The sequence below is a fragment of the Ochotona princeps genome, chromosome 4 (genome assembly GCF_030435755.1).
Source record: "Ochotona princeps isolate mOchPri1 chromosome 4, mOchPri1.hap1, whole genome shotgun sequence".
NCBI classification, from domain to species: Eukaryota; Metazoa; Chordata; class Mammalia; order Lagomorpha; family Ochotonidae; genus Ochotona; species Ochotona princeps.
Window position 1 is genome coordinate 11489324 of NC_080835.1, and position 24319 is coordinate 11513642.

The 24319-nt window shown below is 39.3% G+C and overlaps 2 protein-coding genes across 2 annotated transcripts; both read left to right on the forward strand.

Moving 5' to 3' along the window:
• Positions 1-4694: 4694 nt before the first annotated feature.
• LOC131480052 (olfactory receptor 10Q1-like) lies at positions 4695-5651 on the forward strand. Its single transcript, XM_058662432.1, has one exon. The coding sequence runs from the start codon at positions 4695-4697 to the stop codon at positions 5649-5651; it is 957 nt and encodes a 318-aa protein (XP_058518415.1).
• Positions 5652-17035: 11384 nt separating this feature from the next.
• LOC101524632 (olfactory receptor 10Q1-like) lies at positions 17036-18007 on the forward strand. Its single transcript, XM_004585504.2, has one exon. It carries the CDS (start codon positions 17036-17038, stop codon positions 18005-18007), a length of 972 nt encoding a protein of 323 aa, XP_004585561.2.
• Positions 18008-24319: the final 6312 nt, after the last annotated feature.

Consider the following 24319-nt stretch of genomic DNA (forward strand, 5'->3'; position numbering starts at 1 on the left):
TGACAACTACATTTAAAAGTTGTGTTGAACACTTCCATCAACATGTTTATATACACAGTTTCATTGTAAAAGATAAATCCCTAAATCCAATATTGCGAAAACAAAGTTTATACATTTCTTCAAATCTTTCATTACATATTACAAAATTGTTTCCACACATTTTCTTAGTGATTTATACTTTCATTAGCATGTATATTGGGGAATAAACATTTCTTTGCAACTTTAGTAATTCCAGAAATTATCTTTCTTATTTTACAATTAGCTTATTAATAAAAAGTGCTATCTCATTTTCTTTAAATTAACATTTATTTGAGCACTAATGAAATGGCAATAGGGCCCGGTGGCGTGGTCTAGCAGCTAAAGTCCTTGCCTTGAATGCCCCGGGATCCCATGTGGGCGCTGGTTCTAATCCCGGCAGCTCCACTTCCCACCCAGCTCCCTGCTTGTGGCCTGGGAAAGCAGTCGAGGATGGCCCAATGCATTGGGACCCTGCACCCCCGTGGGAGACCCGGAAGAGGTTCATGGTTCCCGGCTTTTGATCAGCGCACACCGGCCCGTTGCAGCTCACTTGGGGAGTGAAACATGGGATGGAAGATCTTCCTCTCTGTCACTCCTCCTCTCTGTATATCCGGCTTTCCAATAATAATAAATCTTTAAAAAAAAAAAGAAATGGCAATATATGTGTTTCTTTCCTATGGCATATTTTTTTGAGTTGCCACTCTTTGTTTTTGCAATGAGGTGATTATACTTTTGTAGAGTTATAAGTTTCATTTGCTATCTAATTTTCTTATTGTTTTTGACCCCAGATAAATGTGTACTGAATTGAAGCATCAATATTTTTATGGATTTTGTCTTTCCTCCATTATGAATTTGTCTAGATATCTGAACAATGTTCATGTTCACACGATCTTTTGGCTTTCTTTCTAAAAAATCTTTTCTTTCTACATTTTCATGTGTATCCAGTAGAATGTTAACTTCGTATGTGATTAGCCAATTGTTTAAAGACATTTGAGGAAGAAAAGTTACTCTGATTGACTTGAGACATGGCCAGTTAATATATCTTGAATTTGTACTCTGGGCTAGGATTGTTCTAAAATTTTTCAAGATTATCCCATTCAAGTCTTACACAACTTGAGACTCTGGAGTCAGCCTGCCCATGTCTAAATTGCCACTGTACACATCAGCTGTGTGATCTTAAGAACGTTACTTAACCTCTCTTTAACCTAGTTTCCTGTCTATAAGCAAATATAATAGCTTCTTTATGGAGAGCAAATACGAGATGAGATGATAAATGTGAAACGCATGGGAATATGAACAAGTGCAACAGAATAATTATCATTAGTGCTTCTGTTCTGTTGTGCTGAATCTGTCATACTCTGCTTAACAATCTGATTTATGATATAACGTGCAGTTTATCATTTATGCAACTGCAGTTTTACTGTCCTGATCCTTTTAAAAACACACTTTCTTTTATTCACTTGTTTGTTTTTATGCAGACTTTGCCAGGATTATATGGGATTAAAACATTGTTTCTGAGTCCACAGTAAAGCACTGCCTGGTCACTAGGCATGTGTGTAAAATTTTGTAGTTTTAGGCAAACATCACTACTTATTATTTTTTCATTCATCCATTTTGTTTGTTCTAAGAAATTTTCTGACTAGTGCTAATGATTTAAAAGAAGAAAAATGATGATTTGAACTTCAACCTACATACTTTTATTACTCATATTACTTTTGGTGTTTATTTTTTAATATTTACAGAGTTTTAGTGAACAGTATAATTTTAGATATTTAATGAATATTATATATTTAAAACATATACAGTTATAATGATCATATCAAAAAACCTAGCAGATCCATCAATTCAAGTGTGTATCATATTTTGTGTAGGAACAACTTTTTAAAGATTTATTTATTTTCATTGGAAAGGCAGATATACAGAGAGAAAGAGACACAGAGAGAAAGATCTTCCATCTTATGGTTCACTCCCCAAGCGGCTGCAATGGCCGGAGCTGAGCCAATCCAAAGTCAGGAGCCAGCACCTTCTTACAGATCTCCCATGCAGGTGCAGGGTCTCAATGCTTTAGGCCATCCTAAACTGCTTTTCCAGACCACAAGCAGGGAGCTGGATGGGAAGCATAGCAGCTGGGGTTAGAACCAGTGCCCAAATGGGATCCTAGCGCATGCAAGATGAGGACTTTAGCCACTAGACTCCTTTGCCAGGGCTGGAAACAGTAACAATTCTAGCAGTTATTTTAAAACATTCAATTAATTATTACCAAGCACAATTTCCCTAGTATGTCATGCAAATGGACATTTATTCATCAACCTTTTGATAGAGCACTAAGGGCTTAACTTTGAGTTTGCTTCCTGAGACAAAAGTCCTTCTTACATGTACCCTATAATAATTCCTGTTTCAGCTATTTTAACGTATAATGAATATTAGATTCATGTCAAATTTGGATATAAACATAATCAAAATTATATAATTTTCCCTTCAAGTATTTTATAATAGTCTGGCTAAAAATCTACTTGACAGCAATTTTTAGTCATTTCTACTTACCACTTATTTCTGATTCATTCAGTTATAACCTTTCAATAGACTCTCATAGTCAGTGCTTTATCATATGTTTGCAGTATTTCGCAAAAATTACAGTTGCACAAGTAAACATGTTGCTATGATAGGTCTGGGGAAAACCCAGTTCTCTCGTAGGCATACAACTCATCTAAGTGTAGGAGTATTCAGCTATACTGCAGAGTGAAGAGTGTGTTAAGTATGACACTTGCATCATGCAGTGTGCTGGGCATGGAAGAAGAATACTATTTAATGTGACTCAACAGCTTTGTGAAGATAGTCAAAAGATCTACTGTATGTCATCTGGAATGGATATCTCACTAGTCCTAATTGTCTAATGGATTTACTTCCATTTCCAGCTAGACAAACAAATTTCTGCATTTTTTTCCTGTATCATTGTATTACTTAAATGATAAAACATAATATTAACCAAAACAAATTAAACTTGGCTGATTTTTTTTCTGTGAATGTGAGACACTTTCTCCAGGAGAAGACAGACTGCTTTTCAATTCACCACAAGCGAAGCACTTTTTTTCTGTTGGTTTGGATCTATTTGATCATATATGCATGTGCACCTGTGTCTGTGATTTCAGTATTCTGCTATTTTTCCTTTTTATGAGTGGACATCAAAAATTTTGTGAAATTAGAATTAAAAATGATTTTTGATGCAAAGAATTTTGAAATTCATGCATTTGTCACAATATGCATTTTCTGAACATTTTGAATGGGTCTGTAATTTTTAAACCTTCCAGTAATGATTATTCTGAAGTGCATGTTTGGATGCATGCTTTTTTCATTGGCCACTCTAATGAAATATCGTGAATACTTCCTTACGTGGAATGAGACACTCATCATGTTTTCATTTCTGTCACTTAGCTTGTTGCATAACAAAATTAGCCCCAACCCAATTTTCAGAGGCATAAATTTAATTCTGTTTAACATAATATATTCATTAGACCCTTATAAGTCTGAGGTCATTCTGCTTATTTAAATATGAATTCATAAGTCCTAGATACAGAACTCTTCACAAAAAAAAAAAATGTTTCTCTTAAATTTTGCAGTGCTCGATAGCCTCTTGGATTTTTGTCTTAAAATGAGGTTGTAGCTGAAACTACAAGAAATTTACAGATATTATTTTTCTCCTTCCCAGATGCTCAAAAATATTTTTCCACTGATTATTTTAATGCATAATTCAATTTTTCTACCATGTTTCCTTTTTACTGTCTTTTCTCATCTCGGGAATATCAGCTTTCATTCAGTCTAAGTTTTTATTTCCCATTGATTTGAACCTGTGTGAGAACAAAAGTTTCCATTCCTGGTAGGATTTTTAAAGAAAATATGCATATGAAAGGAAATACGTGATGAGTGGCAGGAAGCTTCAAAAAGTTGCTGGAAATCAACATCATCTTCCATTTTTGTATGAACTTTTTAAGTGGCCTCATGTTCCCAAGAAAAAAACTACAAAAAATTTGGCCTAGCTTTACAAGAAGTCAAAAATTGAATGTCAGACCAATCCATCACATAGCTGCAAATTAAGATTTATTTTTAAATTGAAAAAACAAATGAGTATGGGTATACAGAGAGCATGAATAATGTTAGTGGTTTCTGGATTAAAGTTAGTTATTGTATTCATCATTACCTGCCATTGTATTTCTATTTTTAACTTTAAGATTGTAGGTGGCTTATTACTATTATTTACATATTATATTTCCACTAGAATGTTTACCATGAATGTGAACTGTATATCTATTTATCCAATAAATATATGTATAAATATACATCTCTACAATTATATAATAAATGAATGCAAGCAAAATATTGCTCTTGTCAATGTGATTAAAAGTATCAGAATGTGATTATACAGACATTTAAACTGGAACAGACACATGGATATTAACCAATAATCTCTAACAGGGGTGTCCAAACAATTCAGTAAGATTTAGAAAACAGAAAAAGCAGATCTTCTGTTGTGAATTCATCCTATAGCACTGATGTTGGAAACTGGATACCACTGAGGGGTTTTAAAAAAAATATGCACTATAAGATTTCTTGTTTTAAATATCCAAAGGAGCAACTCAGCTTCTGAATTCTCATCAATTTTTAATTGTTTTACAGAGAATATGTTGACTTGGAAACCTGTCCTCAACCAATCCGGTCCTACGGAGTTTGTCTTCCGGGTGTTCACCACTGTCCCGGAACTCCAGGTCCTTCTCTTCCTTCTCTTCCTCCTCCTCTACCTCATGATCCTCTGTGGCAATACGGCCATCATCTGGGTGGTGTGCACACACAGCTCCCTCCACACACCCATGTACTTCTTCCTGTGCAACCTCTCCTTCCTGGAAATGTGCTACACCACTGTTGTGGTGCCCCTGATGCTTTCCAACATTTGGGGGCCTCAGAAGCCCATTCCACTGGCTGGTTGTGGAGCCCAAATGTTCTTTGTTACTCTTGGCAGCACTGACTGCTTTCTGCTGGCAGTGATGGCGTATGATCGCTATGTGGCCATCTGCCACCCGCTGCACTACACCCTCATCATGACCCACAAGCTTTGTGTTCAAATGATGGTTGGCTCGCTTGCTCTCGCTGTCATCCTCTCCCTCATGCTCATTGGCTCAGTTTTCACCCTGCGCTTCTGTGGGTGCCATCAGGAAGTTAACCACTTCCTCTGCGACGTGGCTGCAGTCCTGCGTCTGGCCTGTGCTGACATCCACGTGCACCAGGGAATCCTCTACCTTGCAAGTTTCTTCGTGTTGACTGTTCCCTTCCTGCTTATCAATATCTCCTACCTGCTAATTGCCCGCACCATCCTCCGCATCCGCTCTGCAGAGGGCCGCAGCAGAGCTTTCTCCACCTGCTCCTCTCACCTCACTGTGGTCTTGATTCAGTATGGATGTTGCAGCCTGGTCTACTTGCGACCACGCTCCAGCACCTCAGAGGACGAAGAACGAAAACTCGCGCTGGTCTACACCTTTATCACTCCCTTACTCAACCCTCTGATTTACACACTCAGGAATAAAGATATCAAAGGGGCACTGAAGATAGCCATCGTCAGTAAATCAACCTCTGGCACCCACTGAAGATTCAGGAGATTGGGGAGGGTGTCTGCTGGTTGTTATTCCAGGGAGCTGGTGACAAACAATAACATGTTAACCTGAATATATAGTTTTAATGTGTCCTTTTTGAAATGCCTATCGCATGTCACAAAATACATACCTTGAACTGCTTTTCACAATATTTGAAAATTTGAACAGAGAATGCGCGTAGCACATTAGTCTGCTTACCCTACATTCTTTTTTGTCTGCATTCTTATTTGTTTGTTTGTTTGTCTATAAAGCAGAAAGACACATAAGCTAGCTAGAGCTTTTATACACTGGTTCACCCCCCAAACGTCCACAAAAGCCAGGCCTTTCCAGGTCAAATTCAAGACTCAGGATCTCAATCCCAGTTTTCCACGTGGTTTGAAGAGATCCAACTTCATGAGCCTTCACCTGCTCTTTTGGTGGTTTGTAATTAGCAGGTAGTTAGAAGTGCAAGGCAAGCCAGGACTCAAGCCTGATACCTCGATACAATGTACAAATAGCCCAAATGATCGTTTCCGACCCGAGGAAATGCCCACTTACCAGAATTATTTGTGTGATTGTATTTTATTTTTCACAGTATTCAATTATTGTGTGATTTGAGAGGTAGAAAGACACAGGGAAACATAGAGATATCCTCTATAGCTGATCCATTCCCAAAATTCCTGTAATAATTGTGACCACACAAAGACAAAGCCTGGAGTTAGGAAAGCAATTTTGGCTTCCCTCCTGGGTGTCGGGAACCAACCACCCGAGACATCATTACTGACTCTAAGTGTGTGCTCCACAGCTGGAATCATGAATAGGGCTGGAGCCTGAACTCAGGCACTCCAATGAGGAGTGCACACATCCCAAGTAGCCTCGTGATACCTACACCCTACACACAGCTTCGTATTTGGTTTTGATTGACACACAACATGCATGCTAATTGGGCTAAACTGATGTTTTAACTCACATGAAACTTGTGTGTTAATCATGTAGTAATTAACATACAATATATCATTCTTTGTGGTAGCAACTTTCCAAATCCGCTCTCCTAGTTTATTTGAAATAATATCTTCTGGCACACTTTCTTTATGATGGGGATGGGGAGAAGGGCCCCTTCCAATGAATTTATGATCACGCACAGATGGCTCTCTGACTAGTGAAGGCTGAGGTTCCAAGAAACAGTCATTAATAGGTGCTTCACATTCATAAACAACAAACTAACCAGGAACATTTAAATTCTGTTAATAAACTGACATAAAGCAGAGATTGGGCCTGGTACGATAGCCTAGTGTTTAAAGTCCTCATCTTGCATGCTCCAGGATCCCATATGGTGCCGATTCATGTCCCATCCATCTCCTTGCTTGTGGCTTGGGAAAACAGTAGAGGATGGCCCAAAGCCTTGGGAGCCTGTACCCACAGCAGACCTGGAGGAGGCTCTTGGCTTCTGGCTTCGGAGAGGTTCATCTCCAGCCATTGTGGCCACTTGGGCAGTGAAACAGCAGATGGAAAATCTTCCTCTCTGTCTCTCCTCCTCTCTGTATCTGACTTTGCACTAAAAAATAAATAATAATAAAAATAATAGTAAGCAGAGCTACATGAGCAAAGATGGTGGAATAGCATGACGACAGGCTTAAACAGATGGAGAAGCATAAAGCCAGGGTGAGGCATAGAGGGAGCAATTCAGGAAATAGGAGAGGACAAGCCAGTAGCAGAGAGACACCCGGGAACCCATAGACATGGAGAGGCAGTGTAGACAGCAAAGCAGTGTTGCAGTGATCAGATGCCCCAGTAGCAATCAGCTATCAGAGCTCTATCAGTGACCTGGTTGAAAGGGGAGTTAAAAGGTGAAACAAGGCATAGAAATGTCTGTCCTGCTGATTGGTTTAATCTGACCAGGAGAATAGAGTGGAAGAACCCAAGCAAATAGATACAGGAATAGGGTGGATTTCACAGCCCAGGCCTCAACCAGTGCCACACTGGGTACCATTTTGTATACTGAGGGAAAGGCTATGGGGAGGCTGGAGGGACAACAGAGAGCTGTGATTGTGCTGTGTCAGAAATAAACTCACTTCCAGCTCAACACATTATACTGGTCCAACAGGGAAAACAGTGCTGACCTGGCACCCTATAGTTTTCACCCAATATAGGTCTGGGTGGTCCCATGACCTAACAGCAGCAGTCCCAGACTCCCACTTGTCCCTCATCAGGTGCCATTTTAAGGGAAAGGCTACGGTGATAGAGGAGTAACAGTGACCTGCAAATGCACTAAGCCAGAATTGAACTTACTTTCAGCTCAGCATATAGCACTGATCCCAAAGTGTAAACATTACCCACTTAGCATCCTCCAGGTTCAATCCAAAATAGGTCCACATCACCTCAGACCTAACAGCCAATGGGTTCCAGCAATACCAGAATGACTGAACCCTGTAATGTAGGACAGCTGGTATCTCACTAATCCCAGACAGCACTCACACTGGGAGTGGGAAAAAGGCTGTGAAGGCAAAGATGTGGTCACAGCATGGACATGAGGGGTGGGGGTGGAGATGGTAAGCCAGGAATTGGGGCTATGGAGACTGTGGTGGAAATCTCGCAAAACAGTCCAGAACTAAAACTCACTGGAGGGAATGGCACTTGCAACAGAAAAAGAACCAGATACCAAACACTATTAGTAAAATCAACCTGTAGAATTGTGGGCAACACCGTTAAAAAATCGGCCCTAAGGAGAACAATCTGCTAATGCAAATTGCAATGACCATGTGCAAAAAAAGCAGCAGAGGCACAATGAGTATTACTGACACTTCCCCATAAGGAAGCAAAAGCCTTTGTCAACCTCAGAGTTAACTGCAGAAGACATTGAGGACCTGCAGGATTAAAAAATCTTTAAACTTATTATAAAGCTTCCTAAGAACAATGAGAAGCACCTACAGCAGTCCAAGAAATATAAGGACTATGTTACACAGGAAATAGCAACACTGAATCAAGTTAAAGCTGAAATATTAGAAATTAAAAACACAATGCAGCAAGTTAAAAATTTAGTGGAAAATGTCAATAATAGAATGAGTGAAGCATCTCAGAATTGGAAACACCTTCTGTAAAAATGCTAAAAAAAAAAGCTTTAAAAAGCTGGAAGAGGAATTTATTCAAACTAAGAAAAGCATCCAAGAGTTAAGAGACACCATTAAAAGACCAAATATAAGAGTTATGGGGGTTTCAGAAGCTGCAGAAACAAAAAATTAGGTTCAAAGTGTTTTTAATGAAATAATGAAAAACTCCCTAATACAGAGAAAGAATTGAGAGACAAAACACAAGAGGGGCACAGAACTCCCACAGAGTCGACTAAAATTGATCTTCACAGCACATCATAATCCAGTTGTCTTCGGTTGAAGGAAAAGATCCTGAAAAATACATGGGAAAAATCAATTAACTTTTAGAGGAACCCCAATCAGACTCACAGTTGACTTCTCAGAGGAAACTCTATAGGCCAGAAGAGAGTGGAGTGACATATCCAGATCCTAAAAGGGAAAAAAATTGTCAGCCCAGAATCATTTACACAGCAAAGCATTGAAACTGGTCTGATTCAAATGAATACATACCATCTTCACACATGGGTGCTTTACTTAAAATTTTTATGTAATTATTTGAAACTAATAGTTTATTTATTTGAAACGAATAGAGGGGGTAGAAACTGAGAGAGAAAAGGAGCTACCATATGCTTGTTCCCTCCCCAGGTCACCTACATGGGTGGCAGAAACCCAGGCACTTGGGTCATTCTCTTTTACTTTTCTCCAGTCATTAGCAGGAAGCTGGATTGCATAGGAGCACACAATACTTGTCCAGTACCCAGATACAGATGGTAATTGGTGGTGATTGTAATGATTATGATGGTAGCATTGGCAAAGCTGGTGGTGGGGATAAAATCTGATGATTATGGCAGCAACAGTGATGCTGATGGGGACAATGGTGGCAGAGGTGCTGATGAGGAGGGTTAACAATGACTGAAAGTTTGCACGATTAAAATTTTATTTTTACCAAAATGTTTAAAGGAGAATAAAACGTGTATCCCCTATTTACACATGAAGATAGTGATGTAAACAGATATTAAATAATAATACAAGATTTCAGCCTAATAAGAAACATAGCCAGGGATACAATGTAACCAATACACAGGCTGTCTTTACACTCAATCAGCTTCCAGACTCTAAAGCTCTTCACAGACGAGCGTTAGGCTGTGTTGCTGAGGCATCTATAAATGTAGGGCAGTAGAGGTCCTGTGGTAAGAGACAAAGTCAGAAATTACAGAAAGATTGGGCTGGCATTATGGTATAGCTGGTAAAAATACTGCCTATGTCACAAGCATCCCATATGGATGCTGGTTCGAATCCTAGTTGCTCTATTTCTGCTCTAACTCCTTGCTATTGGACCTGAAAAAGCAGTAGAAGAGAGACGAAGTACTTGAGCCTTGCACATAGGTGATCTGCACATGGGTCTCCACATGAGAGATCTGGAAGAAGCTCCTGGATTCTGGCTTTGACCTTGCAAAGCCCTAATCCTTGTGGCAATTTGGGGAGTAAAACAATGAACAGATTTGTTTCTCTCTCACACACAGACACACACATACAGACATACTGTCTCTCCACCTCCTCTTCTTCCTTTTCTTCTCCTGTAGCTCGTACTGCATCTTCTTATTCTTGTTTTTCTTATTGTTTCTCGTATTACTCCTCCTTCTCCTCTTCTCATCCTGTTACTTCTCTACTACTCATCCCCCTGAATCTTCCCTCTCTTTCTCCCCACTCTGTAACTACCTTTCACAGAAATAAATGTATTTCAAGAAAAAGAAGTTACATAACAAAAACGTGATGGAAGAATTCATGGTACAAAGTAAGAACTTTCAGTTTATGTCAAACAAGATGCGAAATTACAGAGAGAGATTTGAGAAGAGGATTTGAGCATTATGATACTTGCATTTTCAATGAAGCACTCCGCCTGAAATATACGGTTTTAGAAGGAAGGGGGAGTTAAACTTCCTTAGGCTTGTAAAAAGATTAAAGAAGCTAAATCAAGTAATCATGCTTTGAGTGCACTCATGTTCTAAGATAAAACAAGGAGAATTTCATGTGACTGGATGTGGAGGAATAGGAAAAGAGGGACCCAAAATAAATTCAAAATTGCTTGGGTCTAAGGAAGCAAAATGTCAAGATATTGTTACCTAAAATATGGAATTCTATTATAAAATAAAATGTATTGGACACAATTAAGAATTATGTTTTATATGTTTCAGTAAAAATATATATCAGTAATGCAAAAGATTTGTGGATAAAAATACAAACTTACAAATCAGGACCATATAGAAACTCTCCTCTGTTCTTGCATAATGCTTGGAATTTTGACTCAATGGCTAACATTGGATGCACAAGCTGCTCTTGCCACTGAAGGGAGAGTGTGTATGTGAGATGATGGATACCTTAATTTGTTTTCTATATTAGCAAATGTATATCCATATGTATTCCATGTTAATATATTGTTCCTTGATGGTACAAAATGAAATTTATTTTTAAATAAAATTAAAATAAATAACTGCTCCTCATCATCATCCCTTCACTCTCCTCGGGAGGATTCTCATTATCATTCCCTCACTCAGACGCTGATACATCCCAGGTTTGCTGCTTGACCTTTTCTTATTTCTGGTATCATTCATACTTTAAAGGAATCCCACTTGGTACCAAGGTTGCCAAAATATCTAAAATGGTCAAAAAGGCCTACCATGGACAGTTGGTCATGAATGATAAACAATGCTATTAATTATCATGATTGCCCTTGAGTAACTGAGCACAATAGGTCACAGAAACTACTGCGTTGCTTTATTCACTAAAGCGTGTTTTCTAAACTCTTAATGTACATCATCAACCCAAGGACACCTCTTAGCCAGGACCAAGCTCCTCTCTGAGATTCTCCCGGGTGCTGGCACATATAGGGAACTTTCTCCCTCCTGTCAGGAATCTGTCAGTGTGATATAGACACTTCCACACCTGCCTGGCTGGGGAACAAGCTTGAGCACAAAACATGACTTCAGAACTTTGTGGAAAATGGAGTTAAATGCTCAATTTGTGTAAGGATAGAAAAGTTTGAAATCTATGCATAATTCCTGAGATCCCTCGCATGATCTGAATTTGTAACTCATTTTAGTGGACTCAGAAATACAGCTTAATCAAGATATCTAAATAGGATGATAGGTCTCCATATACACTTCACTTTTTATTGTACTTATGTAAGTGCTTGTCAAATCCATGAACACCTTGGATTGATATTCACCATAAGTATGTTTGACAAAGTGTGTTTACTCACATGGATTTTGTATTTTTCATAGTTGAATGTGTTAACATAAATGTTCCTGAACTTTGAGAAAAAAAACTTCTTATATCAAGAATCCAGTGGGTCAATATTTCTTATTGATAATGGACATAAAAAAAGAGAAGGCTGAACATGGAAATAATTAATGTTGGCAATCAGGAGAAACATGATTTTAAATTTTGGAGAATGCTGGAGGTAGAAAGGAAGAACTAGAGAGAAGCATGAATTGAGGTGAGAACTTAGGTACATCTCTATTTAACAAAACAGCAAAAGGACTAAATATCACCAGAGAGAATCTTCATGGAGAAACTGAAATGAGTAGGACTGAGAAACAAGGAAACAAAGGTGATAAAAAACGAATAGAACAAATCCAAGGAAGATTTTTTTGATTTTCAATGAAAATCACAATTCAACATATCATATGCCATTTGAGAAGCCTTCAGTATTTGCCTGGGTCCAACAATCACCACAGCACAATGCCACCACTAGACCCCACATCTACAGAGCCAACACTGGGGTTGGGTTAGTGGGTTACATAGGTTCCATAAACACCAACTGCAATAAATGTCTGCCTTCCACACAGAGAGGAGATTTTCCAGACCAAAGCATCTGTAAGTCCCTGTTGTGTACAGTAAGCAATGAGGATACCTGCCTGGGATCCCCAGACATCCATTATCTACAATGACCCCACAGGAGAGATGCCTTACACTTGCCTTAAGTGATTGACTCTAGGTTTTATGTTTTTACAAAAATCATCTCTAGGTGGGTTCCATCAAGGGAAGCCACTGGGGAAATTCCTCTGTAGGGAATACATTAATTTTGAAGATGTTCCTCAGAGGACACTAAAGGACCTCTCTAAATCAGACAAGAATGGACTCTGAGTAAATATAACACATTCTATTTTGTATTATTGGAAGAGGCAAGTCTTCCCCTCCAGCACTTGGATTTTGTTTTCTCTCTAGTATTGCTGTTGTAAAGGACTTTCTTTTCACCCCATCCATCCACTCTATCTCAAGTTTTAAGAATATCTCTTCTCCTGATTCCAGAACTCTTCCCTATCATCATCTGGCCATCACACAGGTACTGTACACTGGCTGCTTGTCCTCCCTGAGCGATGCTGTGCAACATGAAGCATGTGGATCCACATCCCATTCACTCTGTTAAAGGAAGGTAGACAGACGGAGGCTCTCTGGAGATGTTACAATCATCACTGATGGCAGGAACATCTCAACAAAATGTTATCCTGCCCTTGAGTTGATTTCCTTAGATTGGTGATAGGCTGGTGATAGGTTGGTGTAATGGAACAAATATTAAAGTAGCAGGGCCGTTTATTTAAAGGCTGATTCAGTAGTGATTGGTTTTGTAAAATAGCCTTGGTACAAATTTCTGCAATACTATATAATTGAATTTGGTAATGGCTATATTATCAGTACTGAATTTTGGAGTAATGGGTTGTCAGAATAGTTGCTACTGTCCATTTTTATATCTACCAGATGGGAACTGTGATAAATTGTTGACTTGTCAAACATCACACTCCTTACCCATAAATAATCCTGATAAATTTCAGGCTTTCTGTTGTTTTTTCCATTTTCTTTCACAGGGCCAACATGAACTGAAATTTGAAGGGAGAATAGACTGTGAGAACAAAATGTAGCCAGGGACTATGGAAAAAAAGTATCCATATCAGAGGGAGTGGACAACACAAGTTCCTTCTGCAAGACAGGTCATAGTAGGAACTAAATGTGACTCAGTAGAGCGAGGGCAGAGATGGCAGTAAGGAGAACAGAATATCTCCTATTTGTCAGGCAGGGAATTTAATGCACCTTAATATTTTCACTATAATTCTTTCATAAACTGTATATTGCATATTGAAAAACAAAAAATAAAAAAAATACGATTCAAAGAGATTCCTAACTTTGACTATGGGTCTAAAGCCATTAATTGACATACTTGTTGAGAAATAAGACATCTCCTATAGGTGAGGTTAACTTGAACATGGCCCAATGGTCACTGCACTAAGATGAATGATTTGGAGGAGGATATTCCTCAGATGTTACCCCCCTCCTTTTGTGTATAGCCATAGACTGAGTTCAGGGATTTATTTAAGGTGCACTCTTGGTATCATCTACTGTGGCCTTTCTATATGAATGTTCCAACTCTATTAACTTGGTTACATATATCTAAGTATAAATAAAGAGGAAAATTGAAGTTGCTTGTGTGCAATTTGCCATCTGCTAACTAACATCCAATGCAGATTCCGGCATCACATGTGGGGGGAAAATGACCTTATTTCCACGGACAAGGCTTGATCTCTGCAGACATTATTTTTTGCATGTACAAATAAAAAGAATAGACTCAAGACCTTTCAGGCTTCCAGAAAGTTCCCAAGGGTAGAGATCTAGTTTTATACATACACACACACACACACATATATACACATGTATAACCTATAACTAGGTTTTCCTTAGTTTCATGATTCCTTGGCATTTTCAAAGGTGTTTGTTTAGATGTACAATGCCTACATATCTCTAGGTATGTAGATACAAAAACTAGAAGTCAACCTACTGTCACTAGCTTCTGATTTAGTTCATCTGGCTACAGATTTGCTTAGACCTTTAGGTGATGAATGAATGAGGTTGTGAATGTGTTACACCATACAATGGCATTAGGCAGATCAAGAGGAGAAGAACTGATTTGCACAGAACGCTTAGATAGGGCTTGAAGAGCTGATCCAAACAAGGTATTTGTTCAGAACTTTTAAATGCAGTCAATCCATCTCTTCTTGGCCAAACAGACGTTGTTCAAGTGTTCAAATAAATCTAATTATTATAAGGTGAGTGTGTAAAAAATAAATTTGAATAACAGAGTCAATCTAGTCTAGCTAAAATATTCAACAAGAGGAAAACCTTCACAAAGATTGTACCACACATTTTAAAACATGAATGTAATAGTTACAGTGCATAACAGACTGTTGCTTAGCCCAAGGTGCCACAACAGAGGCTCCAACAATGGTCTTTTATCACAAGTTTTGCTAGCTGTATTTAGAATTTTAAAAAGTACTAGCCCCTTTTAAATCTGCAATCATCCTGTTGCTTTTTTTTTTTTTAAAGATTTATTTGTTTTTATTACAAAGTCAGATATACAGAGAGGAAGATCTTCCGTCTGATGATTCACTCCCCAAGGGAGTGCAATGGCCAGTGCTGCGCCAATCCGAAGCCGGGAACCAGGAAGAGTCCGGGTCTTCCACGCGGGTGCAGGGTCCCAAAGCTTTGGGCCATCCTCGACTGCTTTCCCAGGCCACAAGCAGGGAGCTGGATGGGAAGTGGAGCTGCCGGGATTGGAACCGGGACCCATACGGGATCCCGGCGCGTTCAAGGCGAGGACTTAAGCCGCTAGGCCACGCCGTCGGGCCCTATCCTGTTGCTTTTTAATATAGATGACTAACGCCTGGTTTTAGAACTCTATTAATGCAATTTGTATTTCTCTAAACTCGGTAGATGTTCTATTTCCTCTTGGATTTTTTTCTGTATAAATGAAGTTCTGGTCCAAATCACAAGGTATTTAAAGGGATTTTTTTCATTCTGAGATGCTCACAAGATTTTTTTCTCTCCTGCTTTTTCTAGAGTATCATTCAATTATTGCCTTTTATTTTCAGTTTCTTTGCAGTCTTTTTTAAACTCAGTAAGCTCCACTTTCAGCACCCTAACTGTATTCTATCCCCCATTATTTTAATGTCTTTGGCTCCAAAAACTTTGGCTACTGGTTATAAATTTAGAGAAAATATGAGAGGAAATATATGAAGAGTACCAGCAGATTTCAAAATGTTTCTAAAAAATAAACACTGTATTTGTATTTCATTTTCCTTGAGCCTTTTGAAATCTCCTAATATTCTTCAAAATAGGCAAGTTGGATAATGGTCTTATATGGAGTCAAAACCATTGAAAGCAAAAGGAATTTGTAGTATAGGTGTAAACGGGGTAATATTAGAGCTGTCACTTGCAGGTACTTCATGCCCATGCCTTTCGAGTCCCAGCTGCTCTGCTTCCATCCAGTACTCTGTTAAAGCACCTGTGAAATCAGCAGTGAATGGTCCAAATGCTTGCTTCCTTGCACCTAGGTGGGAAACCTGGAAGAAGCTCCAGGCTCTTGGCTTTGGCCCAGTCCAGAGCTGCTTGCTACAGCCATTGGGAGGAGACGGAAAATTCTCTCTCGTGTGCGCTCTTTCTCTCTCTCAGTGACTCTGCTTCTCAAATAAATTTAAAAATGTTTTTAAAGACACTACTTTAAAAATACAACTGGGTATTGCTACACAGAATTGCAATGATCTTAATAGACATTATATAAAGGCACTTGCAATGTATTCAATATTTATCATTACATGCTGCGTTGAAACATGTTAAACTCATTTGCAATGGCAAAAGTCAAAAACATTGGTACTTTACTTAATGATAAAGATTTAAAGCAAGTACGAAGGATATCTGTAGGTTGGTAGAATTTTTGTATGTCTTGAATCTTGATAATCACTGCATTAGTATATTTACTACACAGAAAAAACTAGAAGTCAAGCTGTACACTTAGAATTCACAAACTCATCTGTGTGGGGGCTATACTTTAGAATTAACAAACTTCTTTGTATATGTATGTGGGCTATACTTTAACAAAATTCTTTAATCAAAGATGTGAATAATACATTCATTTTATAATTATGTAAATACAACATATATCTACCTCTTTCATTTAATTGAATACAAGCAAATAATTAGCTTTTACCAATGGCATTAAAAAATGTCAATGTTAAAAATATGAACATTTCACCTGGGCTAACTACCCCCCGGTAAATTCCACAAGTGAGTGTTTATCTCATTCATAAACATTTCCATTAAAGGAAAAGAAAAAACTACTGTAGGCCTTCTATTGTGAATTCTCGCCTTTGGTTTGAAAACTTTTACCTATACATGTTTTTTAATCTAATTTAATATTGTTCTGTGGTTCAGGTTAAAAAGCAACTCCACCACAAAGGGGATCACCGTTTCCCATCCTTAGAGAACATGTTGGCTTGGAAACCTGTCCTCAACCAATCCGGTCCTACGGAGTTTGTCTTCCGGGTGTTCACCACTGTCCCGGAACTCCAGGTCCTTCTCTTCCTTCTCTTCCTCCTCCTCTACCTCATGATCCTCTGTGGCAATACGGCCATCATCTGGGTGGTCTGCACACACAGCTCCCTCCACACACCCATGTACTTCTTCCTATGCAACCTCTCCTTCCTGGAAATGTGCTACACCACTGTTGTGGTGCCCCTGATGCTTTCCAACATTTGGGGGCCTCAAAAGCTCATTTCACTGGCTGCTTGTGGAGCCCAAATGTTCTTCTTTAGCACCCTTGGCAGCATTGACTGCTTTCTGCTGGCAGTGATGGCGTATGATCGCTATGTGGCCATCTGCCACCCGCTGCACTACACCCTCATCATGACCCACAAGCTTTGTGTTCAAATGATGGTTGGCTCGCTTGCTCTCGCTGTCATCCTCTCCCTCATGCTCATTGGCTCAGTTTTCACCCTGCCCTTCTGTGGGTGCCATCAGGAAATTAACCACTTCCTCTGTGACGTGGCTGCAGTCCTGCGTCTGGCCTGTGCTGACATCCACGTGCACCAGGGAATCCTCTACCTTGCAAGTTTCTTCGTGTTGACTGTTCCCTTCCTGCTTATCAATATCTCCTACCTGCTAATTGCCCACACCATCCTCCGCATCCGCTCTGCAGAGGGCCGCAGCAAAGTTTTCTCCACCTGCTCCTCTCACCTCACTGTGGTCTTGATTCAGTATGGGTGTTGCAGCCTGGTCTACTTGCGACCACGCTCCAGCACCTCAGAGGACGAAGAACGAAAACTCGCGCTGGTCTACACCTTTATCACTCCCTTACTCAACCCTCTGATTTACACACTCAGGAATAAAGATATCAAAGGGGCACTGAAGATAGCCATCGTCAGTAAATCAACCTCTGGCAACAAAGGGGTGGGAAACTGACAAATATCTAGTGCGTATTGTCCAAATTGCTCTGAAGTGCAGACAGAAATATATTTACCTGCCTTGGGTGGTTTGCATGTCACACTCTTTTTTTTTTTTTTTTTTTTTTTTGCCTCATTACCTATGTCCACCATCTTCACCCACTTTCCTGGAATTTTTAAAATGGCATTTGAACATTTGGAAAGTATTTCCAATGTATAACTCTTTGTTTACTGAACCCTATTTATTTGAAAAGTGGAGAGACAATGAAACAGACAGTTTTCATCCAATGGGCCACTCTTGGAATACCCATAACAGGCACAACTGGGTTATGCCAAAGCCAGAATTACAGCCACTCTCAGTTTTCCATTTGAATGTCAGGACCCTCACTCTCGCCTGATTCCTAGTGGCATGTGTATTCATAAGACGCTAGTATCAAAAGTCAATCTAGGACTCACTCTGATGCTCTCAGGTGGTATCCATGTGTCTGTCCCAAGTGATAGCTTAGCCATGAAGCCAAAGAACTGCGTCTCTGTACAATCGACTTGTGTCGGTTTAGTGTTGGGAATATTTATCTATTTTGTTAAAGACAGAGAGAAATCCGCTATTTTGTTGCCTCACTCCCCAAAATCCATAACAACCAACAATGGGCCAAGTCAGGAAAGCAATGACGGTCTCCTACGGAGGTGACAAGAGGTGACATGGGCCCACCAACTCCAGCCATAACCTCCTAACTCTTCTGCAAGAAGCTGGAATCAGGAATGCAGCCATAGTGCAAACCTCATTTCTCCTATAGGGCAAGCAGGGTTCGCAAACAGCATCTTAGCAGCTGCAGTAAATGCACACCCACATTTTCAGTTTTTGTTGATACATAAATACATGTACTTATTGGGCAGGAATGACACTTCAATTCATGTAAATACTTCATAATTATCATATTAATTAGCATATACACCACTTTTAATATTTATTGTTTTTAATGTGGCAACATTCACAGTCCTCTCCTCCAGCTATTTGGGAATATACAGTTCATTCTCAGTAATACGTTATGTTGCTATATATTGTGCTGTAGGATAAATATACTTAGCCCTGCTTGAACAATTCTCAGCTCACCTGCAGTAATTGCTCTGTCAGGACAAGTACCCCCATTCATGCTGTGTAAAGATTGATATCATCAGACTTGCTGCCTCTGAAGGAGTTAATAGCATTTATTTATCATATAAAATATCCCTTACTGAGGAATACTCATAAAAGCAAATGTGCAAACAAATGTGTCTTATTACTGTTTTTGAAATATCCATGCAGAGCAAGCAATTGCTTATTTTATGCATCAACTCCCTTCATTCTACACATCTTTCATTTTACCAGGTTGGGAGAAAGATAGAATTAGTTGACTAAGCACATGTCATGTTCCGCCACTTCCAGGGCTGGTAGATGCCAGCATACCGTTTGAACATTCTGCTCTGGTGGCTCTCACACTAGACTGATGTTCCACCTTACTCACCACCAGCCTAGGCCTTCTTAGTGGCTGTTGTTCATAGATCCACCCAGGATATGGCACTTCTGTTCCTCCCACCTCAGCACAGACCCACTGCTGAATCTGTACCTCAAATCCATTAGCCTCTCAAGCACAATCTGCTTCATTCTGTGGCTCAGAGCAGAAGCGACTGTACTCTGTCTGCTAAATTACATCCTGAGAAAAAACAAAGCAAGGAGGAATTCAGGGAGAGTTCTGACCAGGAATTACCTCTCCAGGGACAGGCAGGAGAGGTGAAAGCTTCCAGGCAAGGATATGTTTGAGATCTTACTTAGCAACTCCAGAGAGAGTGAGAACATCTGCCTAAGAAGTTCGTATAATCTTTCCAAACATCATACAGCCAAAGGCCATCAGGTGTTCTCAATTCCATAATCTTATTCTAAAAGCATCATCTCAGAAAATCACATCACACTGAAAATATTAGGTTCCTGGTTACATTGATCAAGTGAAAAGTTATTAAAATCCAAAACCCAAAAATATTGCATACATGCATGAAGCAGGCATAAAACCACATATAGTCTTATAGTCAGGGAGAAGTATTTATCACAGCAGTTAAAAAGATTCTGGTTAGGAAACCCTCCCTCTTATCAGCATTCCTGAGCCCAAGACCCAGCTTCATTCCAGGCTGCACCTTCCTGGGACACTTCAGGAGGCAGCAGGTGACAGTGTTGGTAGCTGAGGTACTGCAGCCCACATGGGAAACCCATCTATGGTGCATATGTGGGAAAAGAACCCTTGAATTGGGAATTCCTCCCTCTCAAGTAAGTAAAATTAATGAAAAAAATTATATATAAGAATAAAAGGCATTGCTTACCATTATACCTCTAAGTGATAAAAATGAAAATTCAAGCCTGTATTTCCATTAGCATCTCAATTTTACAAAGATACACATACATAATGCTGAATAGAAGTCCACCCAAAGGTTAAGCACTGCCATTTGGAGTTTATAGTTTCTCCTTTATTCAGTTACGTATTTTTTATGTTTTTAGAAATAAAGTTATTCCTACTGTATGTGAAAAGAATCTAATAGAAATTTGGAAAGAATCAAGATATGGAACAGGGTTAAGACATGTTTAAACAAATGGTGAAAGACAGAGGGCACATGCGAGGAAATAGGAGAGGACAGACCCAATGGCAGAGGGGCACCTGGAGACTGATGGACACAGGAAACCAAGGGAGATAACAGTATGGTGTTGTAGTGACCAGACACACCAGCAGTATTTAGCGATCAGTGATCTGAACTACACCAGCAGCCACAACTCAGCAGCAACCAGGTCCCTGTGGTCCTCAGGGAACCAGCATGTTCTGGCAGGATCAGCACTGTCAGCAACCTAGTTATTCAGAACACCTGGTATCTTCCAAATCCTGGAAACTGTTTGAACTAGAAGTGGGAGAAAGGTTGCACCAACAACAATTCAACAACAGCATGGAATAACAGGAAGTAGAGTGCTAAGCCAGGAGCTGGAGCTACGGAGACCATGGTGGAAGTCTAACATAAGAACCCAGATCTGGAACTCGCTGGAGGGAGTGGCACAATTGGCTGCAAACAAAGAGCCATGTATCAACTGCAATAAGTAAAATCAAACTGTAGACCTGTGGGTGACACGGTTTAGAAACCAGCCTGAAGGAGAAGAATCTGCTAACCAGAAGTACAATGACCAAGAGCAAAAGAAGAGAAAGAGGCACAATGAATATTAATGATGACTCCCCTGCAAAGCAGCAAAACCCTTTGCCAACCTCAGAGTTAACTGAGGAAGACATGGAGAAAATAGGGGATACATAATTCAAAACACTTTTTATGAAGCTTCTTAACAACATGGAGCATGTAATACAAAAGTAAAGGAAATTTAAGGAGTATGTCACACAGGAAAGGATAACATTGAAAAAAATTCAAGTCAAATTATTGGAAATGGAGGATGCGATGGAGCAAATTAAAAATTCAGTGGAAAGTCTCAATAATAGAAGGAAGGAGACAGAAGAAAGATTCTCAAAATTAGAAGATATTTCCTGTCACCAGGGGGAAACAATCAAACAGCTGGAAGCAGAGCTGGATCAGGCTAAAACAAGTATTCAAGAATTAAGAGACACTATTAAGAGGTCAAATATAAGAGTTATGGGAGTCCCAGAAGGTGCAGAAAGAGAATCTGGGTTTGCAAATATATTTAATGAAACAATAGGGGAAATTTCCCTAATCTAGAGAGAATTGGGAAACATCCAGGAGGGGCAGAGAACTCCCAACAGGCTTGACCAAAAGTGATCTTTACCACGACACATGATCATCAAGCTGTCTTCAATTGAACATAAGGAAAAGATCCTTGAATGTGCACATGAGAAAAAAATCAACTGACATACAAAAGAATGCCAATTAAACTCACAGAAGACCTCACAGGAAACTCTACAGGCCAGAAGAGAATAGAGTGGCATATTCCAGATTCTAAAAGAAAAAAATTGTCGACCCAGGATAACATATCCAGCAAAGCTTTCTTTTGTCTTTGAAAAGGAAATAAAATTCTTCCATAGTAAAGAGAAGTTAAAAGAATATACCTCTTCCAAACCTGCCCTACAAAGGATACTTCAAGATGTTCTCTTGACAGAGAAAAGGAATAGTGCCCACCAATACCAAAGGCAAATGTGAACATCCAGTAAAATGACAACAGAAGACAAAATCAATGAACAACCCATTGGTAAAATGACAGGACCAAATTACCACCCATTCATATTATCCCTAAATGTAAATGGCTTAAACTCATCAATCTAATGTCATAGCTTAGTAGACTGGATTCAAAAACAAAACCCATCTATTTATTGCCTACAGGAAACACATTTCACCAGCAAAGATTAGCAGAAACTGTATCTCATGGATTTTGATGTTTTCATTTAGTTTCATCTCTTCACAACACTTTCTTCTGATTGAATTCTTTAATAACTCATAGATCACATGGTAGCATCAATTTCTTCAAGAAGGTTCTTGATTTTGTTTTTCATTTCTTCAACGAGTGACACATTAGTCATTCAGTAGCATGTTATTTAACTTCGTGGTGTTGTTAATTTTTTTTTTCTTCCTGACGTTGATTTTGTTTTGTGGCTTTTCATTTAAGGGGATATATTGCAACTGTGTAATGGAGACTATCATATCCAGATGTGAGGATACAGTTCAGTATGCCTCTCAACCTCCAGACAAAGATGGACTCCCAATGAAACTGTCTACTGTATCTTGACAATAGGATATTCGACTCTTTGTCATTGTCCATGCCCGCAATTATGGACATATGGCTGTGTACGAAGAACTACACTAGGGCTTGGCAGCGTGGCCTAGTGGCTAAGGTCCTCGCCTTGATCCCATATGGCCGCTGGTTCTAATCCCGGCGGCTCCACTTCCTCTCTGTCTCTCCTCCTCTCAGTATATCTGACTTTGTAATGGAAATAAAATAAATCTTTAAAAAAAAAAAAAACTACACTATAGTAATGATATAGGGGAAGTCAGTGAGTAGGGAGGAAATTGTGGAGGGGATAAGGGAAATGCTAGAGTCTATGGAACTGTATCATAAAATGATAATGATAATAATAATAAAGAAAACTACAAATTGCAATAGAAATGATAATATTAATGATAATAAAATGAAAAGAAGAAATTTGGGATGCATGTGGATTTATTTTATATGTTAGCCTCCCATCATCAAAACTCATACCCACTTCTTATATTTTTTTTTTTTTTAAAGATTTTATTATCATTGGAAAGCCGGATATGCAGAGAGGAGGAGAGACAGAGAGGAAGATCTTCCATCCGATGTTTCACTCCCCAAGTGAGCCGCAACGGGCCGGTGCGCGCCGATCCTATGCCAGGAGCCAGGAACCTATTCCGGGTCTCCCACGCGGGTGCAGGGTCCCAAAGCTTTGGGCCGTCCTCGACTGCTTTCCCAGGCCACAAGCAGGGAGCTGGATGGGAAGTGGAGCTGCTGGGATTAGAACCGGCGCCCATATGGGATCCTGGCGCATTCAAGGTGAGGACTTTAGCCGCTAGGCCACGCCGCCAGGCCCACTTCTTATATTTTTTAATTAAGACTTTCTTTGCTATAACTAAAGCATAATAATCAGCTTAGAGATGTTGCTCATCAGAGGAATCCACCCAGACCAAGAGTGAAGTAGGAGTGAGAAACAATGTCGCATGAATTGACAGTCTATTCTTCCAGAAACAGGACAAGAACACTGAGAGGGAAGGAAGCACAATATTTCAGTCTGGTTTGTAAGTTTTTCTTGTATGTGCTCATGATCCTATCTGCTATAGAGAGAAAGCCATTATTGCAAACAAAATAAATGTTCTTAAGAATTTTATTTCATTTTCAAAGACAAAAGAAAACTTTGCTGGATATGTTATCCTGGGTGAAAGTTGAAAGAATCTTGATTTCATGGGCCCATCTCGGCTCACTACCAACATGGATTTAACAACCTTAATATATAGGAATGATATATAAATAAGAAAATGTCATAACCATTAGAGAAATATTGGGAAAATAAGAATCTAATATAGCAAAGACAATGTTGAACAATAGGGATTTGGGAATGGACAAGGGGCCATAATATGCATTAGGCCCTTAGCGTCAGCATTATGACTCAACAGGTTAATCCTCTCTGTGGCACCAGCATTCCATATGGGCAATGGCTCATGTCCCATGAATCATGGGATAAGCTCAGCTCCAGCTATTGAGGCAATTTGGGAAATAAACAAGTAGATGGAAGACTATCTTTCTTTATTTATATAAAGCTGCCTTTTAATTAAATAAGTATTTACTTAATGC